Source organism: Bactrocera tryoni, chromosome 1, assembly GCF_016617805.1.
Source record: "Bactrocera tryoni isolate S06 chromosome 1, CSIRO_BtryS06_freeze2, whole genome shotgun sequence".
Taxonomy (NCBI): domain Eukaryota; kingdom Metazoa; phylum Arthropoda; class Insecta; order Diptera; family Tephritidae; genus Bactrocera; species Bactrocera tryoni.
Genome location: NC_052499.1, coordinates 15,034,133 through 15,053,984, shown reverse-complemented (window position 1 = coordinate 15,053,984; position 19,852 = coordinate 15,034,133). Strand labels below are relative to the sequence as shown.

The following is a 19,852-nucleotide window of genomic DNA, read 5'->3' as shown; positions in this document are numbered from 1 at the left end:
TAATTATTTTAAACATGTTAACGACAAATAACACAACAAATTTATAGCCCCACCAACTCACAGCTATCGAAATTTCAATTCATTGAAAGAATTAACACGGAAACTAGCCTATACCGTGCAATTCGAAGACTTTCCGTAAGAAAGGGATGAAGGATCACACGTACACAACAGTTTCGGTTCGAATTGTCAATTGTGGGTATTTAATTGGTGATTTAAACGATAGGTAGCTTGAAGAGGCGGCTATTCTCATTATTGGACAGAACTTGCACTGATTTTCCGCAATAATTCAGCTCGGACATGAACCATATGAAATTTGACAGTTCAGTTTTATGGCAACGCTTCATACGTCACCCAATTGGCAGTTTTTAATTTTTTTCTTTTGGAATTAATTAATTTTCCAGCTGTCTTCGTGGGTGTAGTTGGCTGGCGTTTGGAAAAGGCGAAATAATTATTTTGTGCGTTGCCCGTAGCTGTGTGTGTCGTGTAAACATTAAGAAGAAGGTGTATTGGCTAAGAATTTGTGCGCGAAACGGAGCGGCGACGAACGTGCGCGCCAATTTGTTTATAATAAAACATTTTAAGAAGGAATTTCATTTGCATTGTATTGTTGGACGCAAACGGCAGATTGTATGTACCTTGGTGGCTAGTTGATTACTCGTTGGATTGTATAGACGTCGGTAACAAAAGATACAAAACAAAAAATTCTACAGGGTGTGGTTGTTGTGCAGTGGTCGATTATTCAAAAGATGAAATGAAATTGATTAAAAAATGTGTTGTATGTATATTTATGGTGTATCCATTGTGTTGGTGAATGGCAAAATGAATACGCATAAAACATATTGTAAATTAATTTATGCGAAACGCGAACGGAATTGAGAAATTTATGCAAATTTTGGTGATACACAGTTTTTAATGTTGATGACAGTGACGGCAAGGTGGAAATCAAGCATTGACTTAGTTGAATTTGGAAAGGGTTGCTTGGCGATACCGGAACGTTTATATAGTACATGCTACATTCATAATAAAAATCTAAAAACTAAAACAAATGCAATCAGCTATTTAGTTGTGTCCCATCATTGTGAGGAAGGACCAATACAGAATTAGTGACGTTGATAATCGCGACGTCAACGCCAACGTCGTCGTCTGCGCCGCTTTAAGTCTGTTGCACTTTGCCAAGAGCAGGTGTATACAGCGCCAATAGCGGACGTTGGTGTATGACCGGCTGTAATGAAAAAAAGCAGAACGCCGCTGCAACAATAACAATATCGACATCATGTCGCGGCTTGCTGATTATTTCGTTATTGTTGGCTATGATAACGATAAAGAACGTGAGTAATTTGTCTATATACACATTTGTGCAAACATATTTAAGTATTTGCATATAATAAGAAGATAAATTATATACATACATACATACATATTTATTTGCTGATTTCGAGTTAGTTAATTTAGTTTTTTATAGTATTGCTTCTATTTTTTATTTGCCGAATTAAAAAAAAATTCAGAACCCATAATTGATTTACAATTTATGATTGATAAATTCTAGGGACTGCTGCTGGTAACATACACATGTCATGTGGCAAGATAGTGCAGCGTTTTCCGGAAAAGGACTGGCCGGATACTCCATTTATCGAAGGCATAGAGTGGGTACGTTTGTAAATGAATATGTTAACATATTCAAATGAATTATTTTTATGTATTTAAGTATGAGTTCACAAAAACATAAGCAGCAAAAGAGTTTGTATTGCTTTTTTTTTTAAATAAAAAGTGAAAATGATTTGGAATCTAGTATGTACATAGGAAACTAAAATTTTTCAAACAATTATAACTTACTATTGTATTATTTCACTCATACATTTGTGTATTTTTCATTATGCTATTATGTAAAGTATCGAAAATAGAAAGTACTCTACAAATTTGATTCTGATAAGTCTGTTTGTTTGCATATGAAATAGTTTTGTCAACCACTTGGCTGGGGTTTGTCGTACGATAAGCAAGAACCAAAATTTTTCACTTCCGTACTTACTGATATCGATGCAAATAAGCATTACTGTGCATGTCTTAGCTTCCATGAAACATTGGCCATCACACTTAATAAAGTCATTGATGAAGAAGATGAGGCCACTGCTACCGTTAGCGGCATTGGTAGCTCCAAATTTCAACCGGCGATTACGGGCAGCACTAACGGCGGTGGAAGTGGTAATAATAGCATAATATCTCATCACAGCGTTATGTATGCGCCCAAATGTTTGGTGCTAATATCACGGCTCGATTATGGAGATACTTTTAAGGTAATTCTAATTAGAATAATTTAAAATTATCAGTAAATATATTTTTTTATATAAACAAACTGATCTAAATGTAATTTATTGTTTACAGAACTGTCTAGGCACTATTTACACAGTATACATTGAGAATCTACCCTACGCATTAGAAAATCTCATTGGCAATATACTTGGCTGTATACAGGTGCCACCGCCAGGCGGTCCACAAGTACGCTTCTCCATAGGAGCGGGCGATAAGCAATCGCTACAGCCGCCTCAGTCGCCATCGTTACCAGTGACGGGTACAGCTGTTTACTTTGTTTTTAAGCAATTAGGTATGCAGCTATTCAAATATATACTAAAACGAACACAAACATATATGTATATGTATGTGCTTGCTTGTGTGCTAAATTTTATAATTCATTCTTAATAATTAATATTATTATTTTCAATATGACGCATTTCAATGCAATCCATCGAAAAATGTGATATTTACACCGCTTAACCACAACATCCACCGTTTTAACATATGGAATCACTGGTGTCGGGTATCTGCTCTGCTAAAATATATAATGTGGCGGTTAGGTATTAAAAATGTACTTATACTGCTGTGCGCGGTTATGACGGAGAATAAAATTCTATTCCATTCAAAAAGCTATTCACATTTGACTGAAAGCTGCAAGGCTCTGGTATCATTGATGTATCCATTCAGGTAAACAAATTCGATATGAGTTCTTTCAATTTACCTGTATGTATTTATTTTCAATATATCATTCTACGTAAACAATATGCTTTAATATAGCACATAATTCTTAATACTTTCTTCAATGTAGGTACACACATGTGTACATTCCGATATTGCCAGCACCGTTAACCGAAGTTCTCTCCACACCCACCCCCTTTATAATGGGCATACACAGTTCATTAGTCAGCGAAATCACCGATCTGCTGGATGTTATAGTCGTAGACCTAGACGGTGGCATGGTGACGATACCAGAATCACTGTCACCACCAGTGCCCATACTGCCATCACCACTGTGGGAACAGACTCAAGAGCTGCTTACGATGATTCTATTTCCGCATCTTTCACAGGCTGATTTGGCATTTCCGTCGCTCGAAAAACCAACTAATTATCCTAAGTCCGATGCAATAATAGATAAGGAATTGCGTGCTATTTTCATGCGCCTCTTTGCACAACTGCTGCAAGGGTAAAAATAGAATATGCATGTCTTTACTAAAAAAAAGAAAATTTAATATTTTTTATTGCTGTTTATTTCTGCAGATACCGCTCATGTCTAACTATTATACGCATACATCCTAAACCGGTGATAACTTTTCACAAGGCCGGCTTTTTGGGTGCACGTGATCTGATAGAAAGTGAATTTTTATTTCGAGTTTTGGACAGCATGTTCTTTACCACCTTCGTGAATGAACGTGGACCACCGTGGCGTTCTGCCGATGCTTGGGATGAATTATATAGCTCTATGAATGAGATTTTGAAGAGCGAGGCGCAAAATAAGAGTTTAGTAAGTTGCCTAAAAATGTATAACGATATCGATTAATTTTTGTACTATGCACCATATAATATCAACAGATCATCTCCTTAAGTTAGTGGATTTTTAAAAATATAATTATAAATATTACATCGCCAAAATAGAATTAATATTTTCATAGAGTAATCATAATGCTTGATAATAATTTTTTCCAGGTTCCAATACACATACAGGAGTTGGGAAAAACACTATACGAAAACGAGTGTCCAAGTCAACAGGTTTACGCACAGAAAGTACTCCGCCCGCCGGATGGCTCTTTCCATCGCATACACCAGCCAGCATTTCCACGTATTAGCAGCGAAAAAGTTGAGCTGATTATAAACGATGGCATGCGCAAGAACTGTATTTCGCATCGTTTAACGGTATTGCGCAATCAAATGCGCATAATACCGATGGGTCCGCGCTTACCCGAGGTGCTAGATGTGCGCCCAGCCATCTTAAATTCTGCACGCCGACTCGAGGTATTTGCACATTATTTACCCCCTATGAGTAGTACATATGATAAAAAAATATGTTTTTTCTTTGAAGGTGCTAAAAACTTGTGTCGCTTATATTTTTGAAAATAAAATCGCCGATGCGCGTAAACTTGTGCCGGCTGTGATGCGCACACTCAAACACCGTGATGCACGTCTAATACTCTGTCGTGAACTGTTCGGCTATGTGCATGGCAATAAAGCGATACTCGACCATCAACAGTTCGACTTGGTGATTAAGTGAGTTCTTAACGAAATATAATTGAAATTTATAAATACAAAAATATATACATAGTATATTAAATATGATATTAACATTAATCACTACTGACAGATTTATGAATAAAACAATACAAAATTCTACGGGTATTGATGAGTACACCGTTGCGGCGGCACTCTTGCCGATGTCCACTATCTTTTGCCGCAAGCTTTCCACGGGTATAGTACAATTTGCCTACACCTGCATACAGGACCATCCCATATGGAAGAACTTGCAATTCTGGGAGTCTACTTTCTATCAGGATGTTCAGACACAGATTAAAGCTTTGTACATGCAACGACGGCGACAAATCGAGAATAATAAGGAGTCCAATATCGTATTAGACGATGTGCCGCTGGAAGAGCCAACTGCGCTTGAGATAACAGCCGAACAAATGCGTAAAAGTCCAACGCTTGAGGAGGAAAAAAAGAACGTAATTAGCACAAAACTTTATTTTCCTATTTTGTACAGAGATTTATTTCTTGTTTAAAATTACTTTTTAGGAATTAGCGCAATCAGAAGAATCCACGCTTTATAGTCAAGCCATCCACTATGCTAATCGTATGGTGTCCTTGCTAATACCACCTGATGTGAATGCAGTGGGACCGAAGCCGAAGCAATCTTTTCGCTTAGACGATAATCAAAGCGTATCGAATAGGTGAGTTTCAGTGATTATTTTAATATTGTTATTTAATTTATTTTCGTTGTATTAAAAACGGGTTCTTTAATGTTTTAAAAATTCTTAAATCAAAACTTAATTTACTATTATTTCTTAGATTATTACACATTTTATTTCGTAATTTTGACTCGTGAAATGTATTGAAATTGCTATACAAGATTTTGACACTGGTCGAGACAAGTAAAAACTAGATTTTCGTGAATTCTTGAAAAATTATACGAATGTTAATTTGCATATTATTCTACTTGGAATTTGTTTACGCTTTCACATTTAAAATTTTTATGAACTTGACTAAAAACTATAATATCAGTTTTCTCCATTTGTTTATAGAACAAATACTTTTCTTAGATTGAGGTACGATTTTGTTCTTATTTGTTGTAAGCACCTGCATATTCTTTTTATTTATATCTTCACTTATTTTTTTATTAATTTTTTAATATAAAATGCACGTTTTTGCTTCCGCGTTTGAAATTAACAAAATTTACGTTATACTGGTACTTGTATGAATTTTTTTATATACTGAGTAGGATATATTAAGTTTGTAAGATAATTGTAAACCCTATAAAATATATATTATGTATATAAATGATCTGCATGACGAGTAGTCGATTTAGCTATGTCCGTCTGTTTGTATTTAAACGAAGTAGTTATTCAGTTTTTGAAATACATATCGATTTTACACACGTCCTTTTCTTCACAAGAAGCTAGTTATTTGTAGGAACAGCCCAAAGGGGCCATTTTGACTTATAGCTGCCGTTCAAATTGAACTACCAAAATCATGCCCCTTTAAACTTTTTTATTTAACGAGATATCTTCACGAAATTTGGCATGAATTGTTGTCGGCTTCGATATAACGATCACATTTGAGGTTAGATTCTGAGTTTCTTACATTCTAAGGAGAATTTTCGGATTTATATCTTCGACAGGTTTTCAAATTAATGACTTATTGCATACATTTTCCTATAAAAAGTAATTAAATTTAAAATTTGTTGCTAATTTTGAAGCATTGCAGTTTAAATATAAGACAGATTCTTAAAAAAAATACATTATTATTAAATTAAAGTTTTTTTTTTGTTTTTATTATTTTAAATAATATTAGGAAAAACGCTTTTAAACGCTTATTTTTATGCATAGAATACACCGAAATAGTTTTCACTAACAATATTTTACATGCTTTGCACAAAGAAATGTTTCAGAGGAATTCAAACAATATCTAGTATTTATAATGCGAAATTCCCTAGTTAAACTAAACAATGCTTCGCATCGGTCAACGCAATAGATCAGTTTTGTTTTCATCTTTAAACAAATTTTTCGTCTCATTTTCATTTCAGTATTATGGGTTCGCACAGCTTAAGCGAACATTCAGACGAGGGCTTTGAGGAGAACGACGCACTGGAAGTGGGCGGTGCAGTCGGCAAAATGGTTTCACGATTCATCGATCGCGTTTGTACTGAGGGTGGCGTTACGTCTGAGCATATACGCAATCTGCATGATATGGTGCCCGGTGTAGTCCATATGCATATTGAAACGCTGGAATCGGTATATCTGGAATCTAAAAGGCATCCACATGTGCAAAAACCAAAGATACAAGCGCCATGTCTGCTGCCAGGCGAAGAGATTGTAACAGATCACTTGCGTTGCTATCTCATGCCGGACGGCCGAGAAGATGACACACAAAGCTGGATACCAGCCGAAGGTGCATTGTTCTTAACAAATTATCGTATTGTGTTCAAAGGTAAGTGGAATTTAAAATAGGACTATTATGCAAAAAAAATTAACTGCTTTTTAATGTTACTGCATTTTAGGCTCACCCTGTGATCCGCTCGCTTGCGAACAGACCATTATTCGCGCATTTCCCATCTCCTCAATGCTGAAGGAGAAGAAAATCTCAGTACTATATCTCTCGCATTTAGATCAAACCCTGCCGGAGGGTTTACAGTTGCGTTCTAGCACCTTCCAATTGATGAAAATCGCTTTCGATACGGAAGTGACGCCGGAAATGATTGAAACCTTTCGTAAAATACTCACAAAGGCTCGTCATCCGATCGATGAGTTCGAGCACTTTGCCTTCCAATCGTACGGTACCATCATGCATGGCACCGCACCATCTAAAACCAAAGAAAAATACTCAACACTAAAGGGTTTCGCTAAGAAAACGATTTTACGCAAATTCAAACAAAAAACGCCAGCCAAACGTAAATTAGTTACTTCGACATTAGATTTTGATACGCTCGGTCCTTCAACGGAGGCGATAGACACACATTCGTTAGACGACGAACTCGAAGACGATGAGTTCGAGACGAATACGGACACAATGCCACGCTTACTGACCGCCAAAGATGTGGAGCGCATGCGAGAACGTAGCTATGTGCGCGATTGGAAGCGTTTAGGCTTTGACGAGGCACAAAACGGCTTCCGCATAACCACCGTAAATGCCAACTACAGTTTATGTCGTTCATATCCTGCGCTGTTGGTTGCGCCTGTGCAAATTAATGATGCAGCGCTTTTGCATCTTGGACGATGCTACAAAAGTCAACGCATACCCGTGGCCACGTGGCGGCATCGGAATGGCGCCCTCTTGATAAGAGGCGCTTTGCCACATAGCAAATCAGTGATCGGTGAGTATGAGGTTTCAAAATTGTATTGTAATAGTATATATGTATATATTAATTATCCTAAATTAATAGGTATGCTGAAAAACTCCACCGGCTCGAATACGATGTCACATGACGTCGCCAACTATCACGAGCAAGATAAATATATTTCAGCGCTCATTGACTCCATGCCAAAGAATCTCTCACTAGCATTGGCGCAATACACAATGACTGGCATGAATTTGTCCATGAATTCACTGTTATTGAACGCTACCGATGAGTCAGCCTACCTCAATCGCGCAGATACTTCGTTGACACCCGAGGTTAGTCGTAAACACAAGTCGGCGATTTCAGGTAGCTGTAGCGAATCCAAATCGAATAATTGGACCGATTCACTAAAACCAAAATCTAATACTATAAAGAACAATTCATCGGTGACGGCGGCCGCAGCAGCATATCGAAAGTTACGGCTTTATGTCTTAGGTATTTTTTTCTTCTTATTTTCTTTCGTACTTGCTCGCTATATCCGTCTTCCTTGCATTCATTTAGGTGAGAAATCTCAAACGAAATCCGGCATCAACGCAGATCTCTGTGCAGAGTTCATAGCCGTCGACTATGCCGATTACCGGCAATCGCGTATCGCTTTCAAGAAGCTAATGCGCGCCTGTCTGCCTTCGAATACAACCAACGATGCCGACCAAACATTCGCCAAAAGCGTTGAACAATCGGAGTGGCTACAGCAAATTTCTTCACTTCTGCAACTCTCCGGTGCAGTAGTCGATCTAATGGATCTGCAGGAATCCAGTGTGATGCTCTCACTAGAGGATGGCTGGGATATAACCGCGCAAATATCATCAATTGCACAACTTTGCCTCGACCCATACTATCGCACAATGGAGGGATTCCGCGTGCTCATCGAAAAGGATTGGATAGCATTTGGACATCGTTTTGCGCATCGCAGCAATTTGAAGCCAACCCATGGTAATTCAAGTATTGCATTTGCTCCGACCTTTTTGCAATTTCTAGACGCTGTCTACCAAATACAACGACAGTTTCCAATGGCATTTGAATTCAACGAGTTCTATGTGCGCTTCTTGGCCTACCATATGGTTTCGTGTCGTTTCCGCACCTTTCTTTTTGACTGCGAGGTGGAACGTTTTGATTTAGGTATCGCATCGGTGGAGGATAAACGTGGTTCGCTGGGCACCAAACATCATCTATTGGGTAATAAGTTTACGCTTTGTGTGTATGTTCGATTGGCAAACATATTGACATTCTTTACGTTATTATTCCCACAGGTAATACGGGGTCCGATGACGAGGGTGTCTATCCCATGGACGTACGCAGCAAAGCACAATCTTCGGTGAATTTCAATCGCATAGGTCACTCTATATTCGACTATATCGAACGGCAACACGCGAAGACACAAATCTTCTACAATTTTATGTACTGTGTACGTGATGATGTACTGCGTCCACAGAGTTCAGTGCCCGCCCTCGATCTATGGGCATATTACACGAACGAAGAACTGGCACAGGGTCCACCATACGATCTGGAGCTCACCAATGCCGATGATGAAATCGATTTATCTGAATTGCGTGGCAAACGCATTGTGATTAGCGCTGGTTATGATAACATCGAGAAGAGCAATGCGAATGCATTCGTTTGTCTGCTGAGTGATGTGCGTCAAGCGGAGACCGAACGTGGTTATTTACCACAAAAATGGTTGCAAGTGTGGGACCAATTGGAAGTGCCACCAATGGAGGAGTTAACACGCAAATCCTCACTTAGCAGCATTCTCTTACAGTCACAGGGCAAATTGGCACCCAAACGCTCTACGTTAGAGATTTTGATGAAGGGTCGTCAAAGTGGCTATCAGGATAAATACTTTCATCCGCATCGTTTCGAGAAACATCCATACACCACACCAACGAACTGCAATCACTGCACCAAGCTGTTATGGGGTCCAGTGGGCTACCGCTGCATGGACTGTGGTAATTCGTATCACGAGAAATGCACCGAGATATCGCTGAAGAATTGCACGAAATATAAAGCAGTCGACGGTGTGGTGCCGCCGAATGTGAACATCTCGCAGGGTGACACCGCAAGCATAGCATCGAGTGCTGCCACAACAGCGCGCACCTCCAGTCACCATTTCTACAATCAGTTCAGCAGCAATGTGGCGGAGAATCGCACGCATGAAGGGTTAGTTGAGTTTATTTATATTTCATTTGCATGTGGCTGCAGGTTTTGTGTTGCAGGCAGGCTAAATAATAGCTGCCGCGTTTATTTTATTATTAAATTATTCCCCTTTTAAGTTCTTCATTCGATAATTCCATAGTCATATATGAATTTCTTTCTCTTTGCAGTCATCTGTATAAGCGCGGCGCTCTTCTTAAAGGCTGGAAACAGCGTTGGTTTGTCTTGGACTCTATAAAACATCAACTACGCTATTATGACTCCGGTGAGGATTCGCAGTGCAAAGGAGTTATAGGTAAGTTGTTGTATTTTTTTTCCTTTTGATTTTGCTTTTAATATAAGAAAGTTTTCAATCTTTGTAATTTTTTCGGTTGGATAGCTTCTTAATTAACTAAGCTTTCCTCTTTATGCTTTCAGTTTTCTATATTCAGTCCTTGTTTTTTGTTATAATTTTTTATTAATATAGTAAGTTTATTACTTCTTTTTATCGTATGTGCGTTATTTTAGATACTTCAAACTTAATTAAAATTTGCATTGTTTTTCGAATAAATATATTGTATGTCTAGTTTTTGTATGAAAAAAAAAATTGTTGTTAAACATCCTTTTTTTATATTTTAAATATTTGGAAAATTATATTTTTTATTGTTTTTAGAATTTATATTGTAATATTTCTCAACTAAAAACTTTCCTTCTATATTTTTTTTTTTTTATTATTTTTATATGTATTTATTTTTAATTTTTATTTTTTTTTTGTTAGCTTTGCCAATCGAATACATTTTTCAATATTTCTATTTTTAGAAAATATTTTTTTTCGACATTTTTTGCTATTCAGTTCTTAAAAACATTTGTCAATCGAATTGAATTATATTCTTTTAGTTATGTTTGTGTATGAATATAATGATCTCAGTTAAGTATTAAAAGAATCGAAATTTTTATCTTTTGAACACATCGATTATTGTGTTTAACGAAATTTTTATCTTATCATTATTAAACGCTTAAAATAAAACCACAAAATAAAATTAGGGAAAAATAAAATTTCATAATATATTCAGTGCAATTTCTGCAATAATACATACATTCATACTTTTACATATGTATACATATTTAATATTTCTTTTTTCTCGTTGTTTTCTGCATTATGCGCCACACCATCAAACAGAACTAGCTGAAGTGCAATCGGTGACACCGGCGCAGCCCGCACAAATTGGCACGAAACGCATCGACGAGAAGGGCTTTTTCGATGTAAGTTTATGAAATACCGTATTACAGTTGCATAAATCATAACAATTCAACGAAATGCATACACTCTTCCCCTCTTCTTTTACAGTTGAAGACCAATCGTCGCACGTACAATTTCTATGCCGTAAATGCGAATTTGGCACAAGAATGGATTGAGAAAATTCAAGCCTGCTTACAGTAGATGAAATGTAGCATAGACCCGCCCATTAGCAATGTACTCATCAACGATATTCCGTTTCTTGCACGTATTATTTTAGTTCTATAACGTAAGCTGCTATTAAGTTGCGTGGAAAAAAAGTAGAAAATACGGTAGGGAAATCAAAACGCAACGCTTTATGAAAGTGTTTAGCGTTAAACTTATCAATATGTATTTATATATAAATACTAGCGTTTAAATGTGTATATTTAAGCTTTGTGTGTGTGTATTTACTACTTTTGTGTCTTATTTAATCTTATTTGTTTTCTATCTATTATTTTGCATAAAACATTAAGTTTATACATACATACATCAATACAACATAATGTCAACCAACGACAAACATATTTGATAAGCATTAGTGCAAGTAAAGAAATCAAATAAGCTAAATACATATATACATACAAAAACACGCATAACGACGCTCTGTCAGCTTTGTGCGTGGCGCATTTTGTATTTATGGATTTCAACTGCTGGCTTATTAGGCGTGAATTTAAGCAAACGCTACTTCTATGCACTAGCACCGTACTGCATTTGTATTTGTAATAGTATATTAATATATGTATACTAATAATGTGTTATTCTTTAGTATATTCATAATTATAATAGTTATTGATGTTTTTACTATAAAACAAATAATATATTGCAATAACCAGAGTTACCATATATATTTAATTTCAAGAATCACTGTTTTTCTATACACAAAAGAAAGGAACTATAAATATACAATGAATTCATTCATATATTATTATACACATACATACATGCATAAAGTATACATAATACGTAGTGTACCAAAAGATATTTGAATATGCAATACAATATACATATACATACATACATATAAATATTATATAATTAAATTTATAACATAATAAATAGACTTTTTCAATGTGATCAATTGATGAAACACTAATCCATACATATAAACAAGAAAATTTAAAAAATATGAAAATTAATAAAATTGTATAAATGTATCGTTAAATAATAAGTGTTTTTTTCTACTATATTATTTTATCTTTAAAAAAGCAAAAAATAATGAAATTCCATACCCACAATTTTTACTGATGATTTAAGGGGGTATTCTCATGTAATCACTTCGAAAAATCGATTTTTTTTATATTTTGACAATAAAACCTATTGAAAATATGCTGTGAAACATTCAGACCGAAATTCATAGTATTTGATAAGTTACAGTTCATAGTCGCCGACGTGTCGTAAGCGACTGTCTACCAGGCGCCATGACAAGTCTGCAGCTGCTATGATTTAAACGCATTTTTCACGAATCATCACTTTCTGAAACTCATGGTCCTAAAAAAAGTATTCAACCGATTGCTTTAAAATTTACATATGTTCTTCTACTCATTTATAGTTATCGTCCCTATCAGAATTGTTTATTATCGAAAATATTTTCATATTTTTTTAAACGATTTTTAACGAAAAAAAAAGATTTTCGTGACTTTTTTTTGAAATTCGACATTTTTTTTAATGAAATTGATTATATTTGGTAGGGACGATTTTTTTTATTTCAGACAACATGAACAGCCGCATCACTATGACCAGTGAACTACTTTTTTTGTTGGGGACTACTTTGATTTAAAAAAAAATATATTAAAAATGTAAAACACGAAAAAAAATTTTTTTTTGTACATTTCAAAATACAAATAAAAATATATGTATTAAAAAATTAAAATGATTAAATTTTGTCGCATAAAAAAAAATTCGTAAAAAGTGGTAAAATGTATGCGTTCACATGAGAGTAGCCCCTTAAAAATATGGTGACTACAATGTACTTACTTACAAGTTTTTGATTTCCAACTATAATTTCCGTTAGTTGATATATTGTATGTATGTATGTTCCTGACAAAACTTTGTTGAAATGAGCTTTAATAAAAAACCTTCCCACGAAAGCCGCTGAGCACTGTCAACTCGGCAGTATGCCTCGATATTATGCCACCGATACTGCAACATACAGATTTTATAAAAAAAAAATTAAATAAAAAACGTTAACTTCGCTTGTTTCGAAGTTATAATACCCTTCACGAATAAAAAAAAAATCATAGAATGATTTCGATCGTTCAGTTTGTATGACAGCTACATTTGTATATAATAGTACTCCAATAACTGAGCAGCTACTTGTGGAGAAAATGACAAAAAGTTTCCGAACGATAACTCAAACACTGAGGGATTATGACTAAATCGACCCAGTTCGTTATGCCGATCATTTATATATATACATATATATTTTATAGGGCCTCTCGACATTCCCTTCTGGGTGTTACAAACTTCATGGCAAACTTAAAATACCCTGTTGTATACATACGAATAATAACTAAGAGAAAAAGTTTCTATGCGTTCATTGAGTTGTACTGGATCTCACCTTGGCACAGCAACGCTATATACTCAAACACCATACAAATCTACATACATATTTTCAACAAACAAAACAACTTTTTCCGTTTATTTTAAACACGAACAACTAGAGAAAGGTTGTCCAGTAAACAATGTTCAGTATAAAAAATGAAAATGGAAAAAAGAAACGCGAGAATTTATCAATATAAATCGCTGTGGCATGTCCGTGGCAGAATGTGTCGTACTGTGGTTCAATTATCGACTCGCGATGATGATTCTAATAAGAAAACAACAAAAAACAGAAATTGAACAATTTTAGAAACATTCCAACACATTTAAATCAGTGCACTTCACCTTTCTCACCTTCATGTCACCGATATCGTGTAAATTCTCATCCGAATAGCCCTTCATGGCTTTCGTCGCCACCGGGCCCATATAGTTATTCACCACTGCAAATTCCATCAGCGATAGGAATACAAATACCGAACACGATGACATCCACACATCGATGGCCTTGACGTACGACACCGGCGGCAGCGATTGTTGTGATTGGGTATTCTGTGTGGCGAGTGTGAGTAGCGATGTGACGCCGAGCGTAACACGAGCCGGTATAGCTTCGGGTTTGATCCAGAAGGAAATCCACGACATGACCACGATCAGCGCCGACGGAATATAGCTGTCAAAGAGGGAAAGCAGCGCGTAAAAGAAGCGAAAATAAAATCTTATTTAACGTGGCGGCACTCACGTATGAAAGAGATGATAGCCGAGGCGTCGACGCAGATTGAAAACAATGGCCAGGCAAGTGAAGTTGCCTGCGAAATTTTATAACTTTGATTAATATAAATTTATAATATTACAATATTTTGACTGAAGAGAATACAACCATATGTCTGTTAGCTCTCTATTCTACTGTTAAAATTGTTACCATTCACAAAAGGATAGAGTGAGACAACAACTATACAAGTTTGTGTATGAATTGTATATATGTGGAGACATGATTGACTGTTTCTTGTACCGACTGCTACCACAAAAATATTATGGACAATATTTTTGGAGTAATTTAATATAATACATTAACCAGCCGATTTCGTAAAGCTTCGACATCTAAAGAAATCGATACAGAGCTACAGACTATAATAGTTTTGTTCACCTAACGGTTGTATGTATCACCTAAAATGTAATATATGTAAGTATATGGTTATGTTTACATAAATGATTGGTGATTGTCTATCTGTCCGTCCGTAGATGGACATGGCACCGCCCACTTTTCGGTGAAATCACATATCTCGGGACCCACGCGACCGATTTCAACTAAATTGGCATTCAGTCAGTCAGTGGCATTATTCTCTCATTCCTATCTCACATAGTGCGAAAATGGGAGCTTACGGACTAAAACCACGCTACATCCCATATAGCACAATTTCCAATTAAATTTTCACAACTCACGAAGCAACTAATAAAAGGGATAAAACTTTGTGCGATTAATGCCTTTAAAGTATGCCACCTTATGACCAAAAATTGTCCAAATCCAATCAAAACTGTTCAAGCCCTAGGTACCGAATATGTGAACCCCAGTATCTATAGTTGACTTTTGACTGAAAATATCGGTCAATGTATGGCATATCTTCTTCTCCTTCGTCAATGGCGTAGATACTGCTTACGCGGTTATAGCCGAGATAACAATAGCGCGCCAGTCGTTTCTTCTTTTCGCAATTCCGATTTTCGAACTTCGGGTTGACTTTATACCGCATATATCGACCAATACAGGGTTTGTCAGGAAAGTAATAGGACTGGTTTTCTTCCGCCGCGACTGTACTTCGGAGCACCGATTGGATTCGGTAGAGTGCGTTTCTAGCCAACGATCGATCGGCTGGCCAATTGTCTCCGAGCACCTGGGGAGTCAGGACAAACATCTTCGCGCGACGAGTTTCGGTAAGTGGTGCAAGCCGAAAATGCAGTGTTCGTTAGCGGAGAGCTACGCGATTAAATTCTGTGTTAAACTCGATAAATCTGGTGGGCCGGGAAGAGGTCGCTGATGAATGCGCAAATCCAAAGTGAAAACGATGCTCATCGTTTTTTTTTTGCCATCAAAGGCATCGTCCACCATGAATTTGTTCCTCTTGGACAAACCGTCAACGCCAAGTTTTACGTGAAAGTCTTCAAACGAAGGGTCAATCGGGTCCGACAAGACATCGCAGCCAATTGGAAGTTGCACCACGGCAACGCACCGACTTACACCGCTTTTCTTGCTACCTAACCAAAGCCGGCATCCCAACGCTTCCGTAGGCACCCTACAGCCCAAATGTGGCCCCCGGACTTTTTTTCCTTCCCTGAAAAGGCCAAGCATTTTGAGACGACAGAGGAGATCCAAGCAGCATTCACCTCGGCTCTCAAGGCTATTCCGGAGAATGCCTTCCGTGACGCCTTCAATGCTGGGAAATCGCGCTGGCAGCGCTGCATCGACGCAGAAGGAGCCTATTTTGAAAGTTTTTAAAAAATTGTAACGATTGATTCAGTAATTTTTTTTTAAATCGACTCCTTCCTATAACTTTCCAGACAAACCCTGTATGTGAGTCATCTCAATGAAAAGGACAAAGCGTGTTTTACTCATACCAGTGTAGCTTTGCGCCTAAAAGGCATCAATTTGGGCGAAAACTTGAGGTTGCTAATAGTATGAGGTATTGGCAAAAATAGATAAAATCTGGTCGATATTTAATATATAGTTTGAAATGTTCGATTACTACCGAACTTAGCTCTTCCTTACTTGTATAAGCTAAATCTGTTCTATTCTAAAATTTTGAAGGACAAAAAAATTTAGGAGAACGTTTACTTATTAAGATAAAAAGATAGAAATAAAATCCGCGGTCAACTATGCTTAGCAGACCGACAGAATTTGAAAGACAACTTTTTTACATTTAACCTAACGCAGTAAGCAACTGTAACGTTACATAACCAGAACAAGTTTGTGTCTTAAGTCTTTCGTTTGCATTTTTAGGATATTTTCTTTGTTTTCACTTATTTTCGCATGCGCATATCACACATTCATACCTGTTGAATACTCAATAGTGCAATCGGTTGTATAATTGTTCGATATATCCAATTGTGGTAACTCGATTTCGGTATTAACCACAAGCGGATCGGTCATATTCCAAATAAACACCAGGTCCTCAACCGTATGTGATACTGCAATCGAAGGCAAATATACATATTTATAATGATATATTTTTTAATAGTGTGCCATCGCCACTCACAGCTTTCAATCATCATGGAACAGATTTGTGTGTCATGCGGATAAGACTCGAATTTCATGGCACAGGACAACACCAAAGTTAACCTAAAAAAATTATAATAAATTATTAAAAATTTTAATATATCATTTTTCATATTTCTTATAGCTTTGATATACAGTATATACCCACTTGGACATGTAGAGCAAGGTTTTATCATGGTATAGCCACAAATAATGATTCGGTATGCTCATTTCGTGAAATGTGACTTTTTTGGCATTCTTAAAGAAGCAATCCGGCCGCCAAATGTTATGCAACCAATCGACATCCAATATACGATACTGTTCGCTCATGTTCTCTGGCAGTCGCAGGCGTGGATCACGCCAACTTTGTGCTAGGAATACATCTGTGACATATGTCTATAAGTAGTTGAACAATGCTATACATACATATTTTCATAAATAAATGTCTATATATTACCATCGATTCCTCGTTGATGGAATCCAGCGATAACACTGTCACATGAAAGTAAACAACGGTTGGCTGTCCCAGTAGTTTTGGTGCACGATTTTTATCATAATTTTTCGATGGTATTGGCAATATATCGGGCAATGATAAACTCGACTCAATACCGGTGACTAATTCGGCGCTCTCTGTGACATTTCTGTAAGGTATAGATATTCATTGCATTTGTATAATACTAACAGTTTTGTTACGCTACTTTTTCAGATTGCGTAGAGCTTCTATGGTGCCACGAACAATGAAGGAAAGGGTATATTTTGTTTACATTTACTGTAAGGGACCCTCAAAGGTCTTTAACTATAGCGTTAATCATCTTAAATTATCAGCACTCGCCCATTTAGCCTTCTATATATACATTTAGAATCATAACTGTACGAATTCTTGTATAAATTTAAAATTAATGCGCTAAAATTTCTAGAAATCTCCAACGAAAGCTCAATGTAATTGTGCCTAGCCCGCAATTTTTGAATTCTGCTAAAAAACGGAAAATGTTTAGGAATAAATGCAGCACACTATTGCGAAAGAGTAAAAGATTCATTACAGGTAACGAAGCCTGAACAAATATCCAATATACGCTTACATTGAGAACAGTGCAATCGTTTTAGATGCATGATTATGATGATGACTTCGAACTCTGTCAATCAAGCGCGCTACTAATTTTTTTGTTTTAACGCTGAGGACATTTATGATAAATTACGGTTATAACCATTTTCTGCAATATTTGAGGTTAGCCACGTAATAACACACAAATTTCAAACTCATCGCACACACATATATGTACATATATATAGTTATGTATACGTATGTCACAGGCCGTGGCGTGTTTGTGCCCTACTTGGTGCTTATGATAAAAATATAGAAAAATTTATATTTTGAAACTAATTACTCACCTTAAACCATGAATACAATTGCACAGCAATATTGATTTTTCCAACAAACACAAATGAATTGCGAAAATGACTAGAAATCTTCGTTGATACAACTGTTTAAATACAGTACGCATTTTGTAGAACGTCTGACGATATTTAAGCGAATTTGTCACATTAATTAATGTAATAATGTAATAAACATATGTATATATTATAGCGCTATATAATTCGTTTTTTGTTATTTTTTTATATGTAGAAATATGCAGCATACAATTTGTATTTACCGTTAAGTAATTTCTGTATATTAATTAAGGTTATAATATTATTATAATCAATTTAAAGCTATGTATGCACTTTCATATGTACACACACGCATTTATACACAAAAATTCGATATTATGACTTAAGCACTTTTTGGCGAAATCATGTTTTTTATAAAAATATTTCCTAAATGTACGTACATAGTTCAAATGCTATGCATTCCAAACTTTTTTATATGCTATATTGTCCATATGATTGTTTTTGACTTGTATTTTAAAATTGTAGATATTATTGAACGCACTTGGAATTTTATTGAAAATCGTTGCTGACACATCATCACTGCTTAATTTTACATACGCTGCAATTCGCCTACTTCAATGCACCCAATATGTGATGTCAAAAAATTTCACATTGTAATATTTCTCTTTGCAAGTGCTTTTTTATATTTGCGGATTATTTATTTCTAGCTAAATTACAGTTTGATTTGGCACTTAACGTGTGATTTTATGGGCAGGTGTGATAAATATTTTTGTATGGCTTCTTTGAGTGCATTTCGGCTTTGGATTTGCATTCTTGCATTTCGAATTGACAGTTGAGGTGTGATGGCACTAAAGCGGGAACTAAACAACAACAAAGGGTCGCATGTTGATCTCTATACATGCCATTTTATGTTTATTTACTGATTATTCTTTTCAATCCTCTTTTGTTCTCTTTGGACTTATACAAACGTAAACAAAATTAACGAATGCATTGCAGGGTATAATAAACAAAAAGAAACACGTGACATTTACCGTAAATTTTTATATTGCACTATTTTCGCCCTGTATACGCATATATACAGAAATATGTTTAGTAATATTTTTAATATATGTATGTGACCTGGTCTACGGAAAGGGGGCTTAGGTGTCAAAAAAAAGGAGAACAATTAATGAGATAACGAGAAACTGACGATTATATTTAGCTTTTCCCAGAAAACTAGTTTTCGCACGTTAGCCCACTTTTCGTAGACCAGGTCACATACATATTCAAAATAATAAAAACTTAATAGCACATTTTGTGTAACGGAAATGCCTTACAAATTCAAATTATTTTTTAGCGCGCATACATACATATGCATATTCACACACACATATACAATTAAAAGTGCATGTGTGAATAATTTACA

The 19,852-nt window shown here is 36.0% G+C and overlaps 2 protein-coding genes across 4 annotated transcripts; one reads left to right on the top strand and one right to left on the bottom strand.

Annotated features, from left to right (window-relative positions):
- Positions 1-415: 415 nt before the first annotated feature.
- LOC120769829 (myotubularin-related protein 13) lies at positions 416-11,840 on the top strand. The gene is made up of 19 exons (XM_040097031.1): positions 416-1,328; positions 1,547-1,647; positions 1,956-2,291; positions 2,380-2,599; positions 2,850-2,976; positions 3,098-3,472; positions 3,547-3,790; positions 3,973-4,278; positions 4,346-4,530; positions 4,625-4,982; positions 5,053-5,207; positions 6,560-6,963; positions 7,034-7,846; positions 7,916-8,305; positions 8,372-9,046; positions 9,121-10,027; positions 10,192-10,316; positions 11,181-11,263; positions 11,349-11,840. Exons 1-19 carry the CDS (start codon positions 1,274-1,276, stop codon positions 11,439-11,441), a joined length of 5,952 nt encoding a protein of 1,983 aa, XP_039952965.1. The 5' UTR covers positions 416-1,273; the 3' UTR covers positions 11,442-11,840.
- Positions 11,841-13,887: 2,047 nt separating this feature from the next.
- Positions 13,888-19,228, bottom strand: LOC120776392 (glycine receptor subunit alpha-4). 3 transcript variants are annotated; one of them, XM_040107012.1, is made up of 9 exons: positions 18,989-19,228; positions 18,448-18,572; positions 17,516-17,699; positions 17,228-17,454; positions 17,060-17,142; positions 16,857-16,991; positions 14,554-14,620; positions 14,163-14,484; positions 13,888-14,085 (listed from the first exon to the last, which is right to left on the bottom strand). In XM_040107012.1, the coding sequence occupies exons 1-9, from the start codon at positions 19,022-19,024 to the stop codon at positions 13,936-13,938; spliced, it is 1,329 nt and encodes a 442-aa protein (XP_039962946.1). In that variant the 5' UTR covers positions 19,025-19,228; the 3' UTR covers positions 13,888-13,935. The 3 variants fall into 3 exon arrangements, with proteins under 3 accessions (XP_039962946.1, XP_039962955.1, XP_039962963.1); XM_040107021.1 differs by having other exon boundaries at positions 14,172-14,484; XM_040107029.1 differs by lacking the exon at positions 18,989-19,228 and having other exon boundaries at positions 18,448-18,640.
- Between the last annotated feature and the right edge of the window lie 624 nt (positions 19,229-19,852).

Coding starts and splice junctions, on each gene's coding strand:
- LOC120769829 (XM_040097031.1), top strand. CDS start 1,274: ATGTCGCGGCTTGCTGATTATTTCGTTATTGTTGGCTATGATAACGAT. Junction 4,279..4,345: donor ATTCTGCACGCCGACTCGAG/GTATTTGCACAT, acceptor TTTTCTTTGAAG/GTGCTAAAAACTTGTGTCGC. Junction 5,208..6,559: donor AATCAAAGCGTATCGAATAG/GTGAGTTTCAGT, acceptor TTTTCATTTCAG/TATTATGGGTTCGCACAGCT.
- LOC120776392 (XM_040107012.1), bottom strand. CDS start 19,024: ATGATGTGTCAGCAACGATTTTCAATAAAATTCCAA. Junction 17,700..18,447: donor AATTGTATTCATGGTTTAAG/GTGAGTAATTAG, acceptor TATACCTTACAG/AAATGTCACAGAGAGCGCCG. Junction 17,455..17,515: donor CCATCAACGAGGAATCGATG/GTAATATATAGA, acceptor AACTACTTATAG/ACATATGTCACAGATGTATT.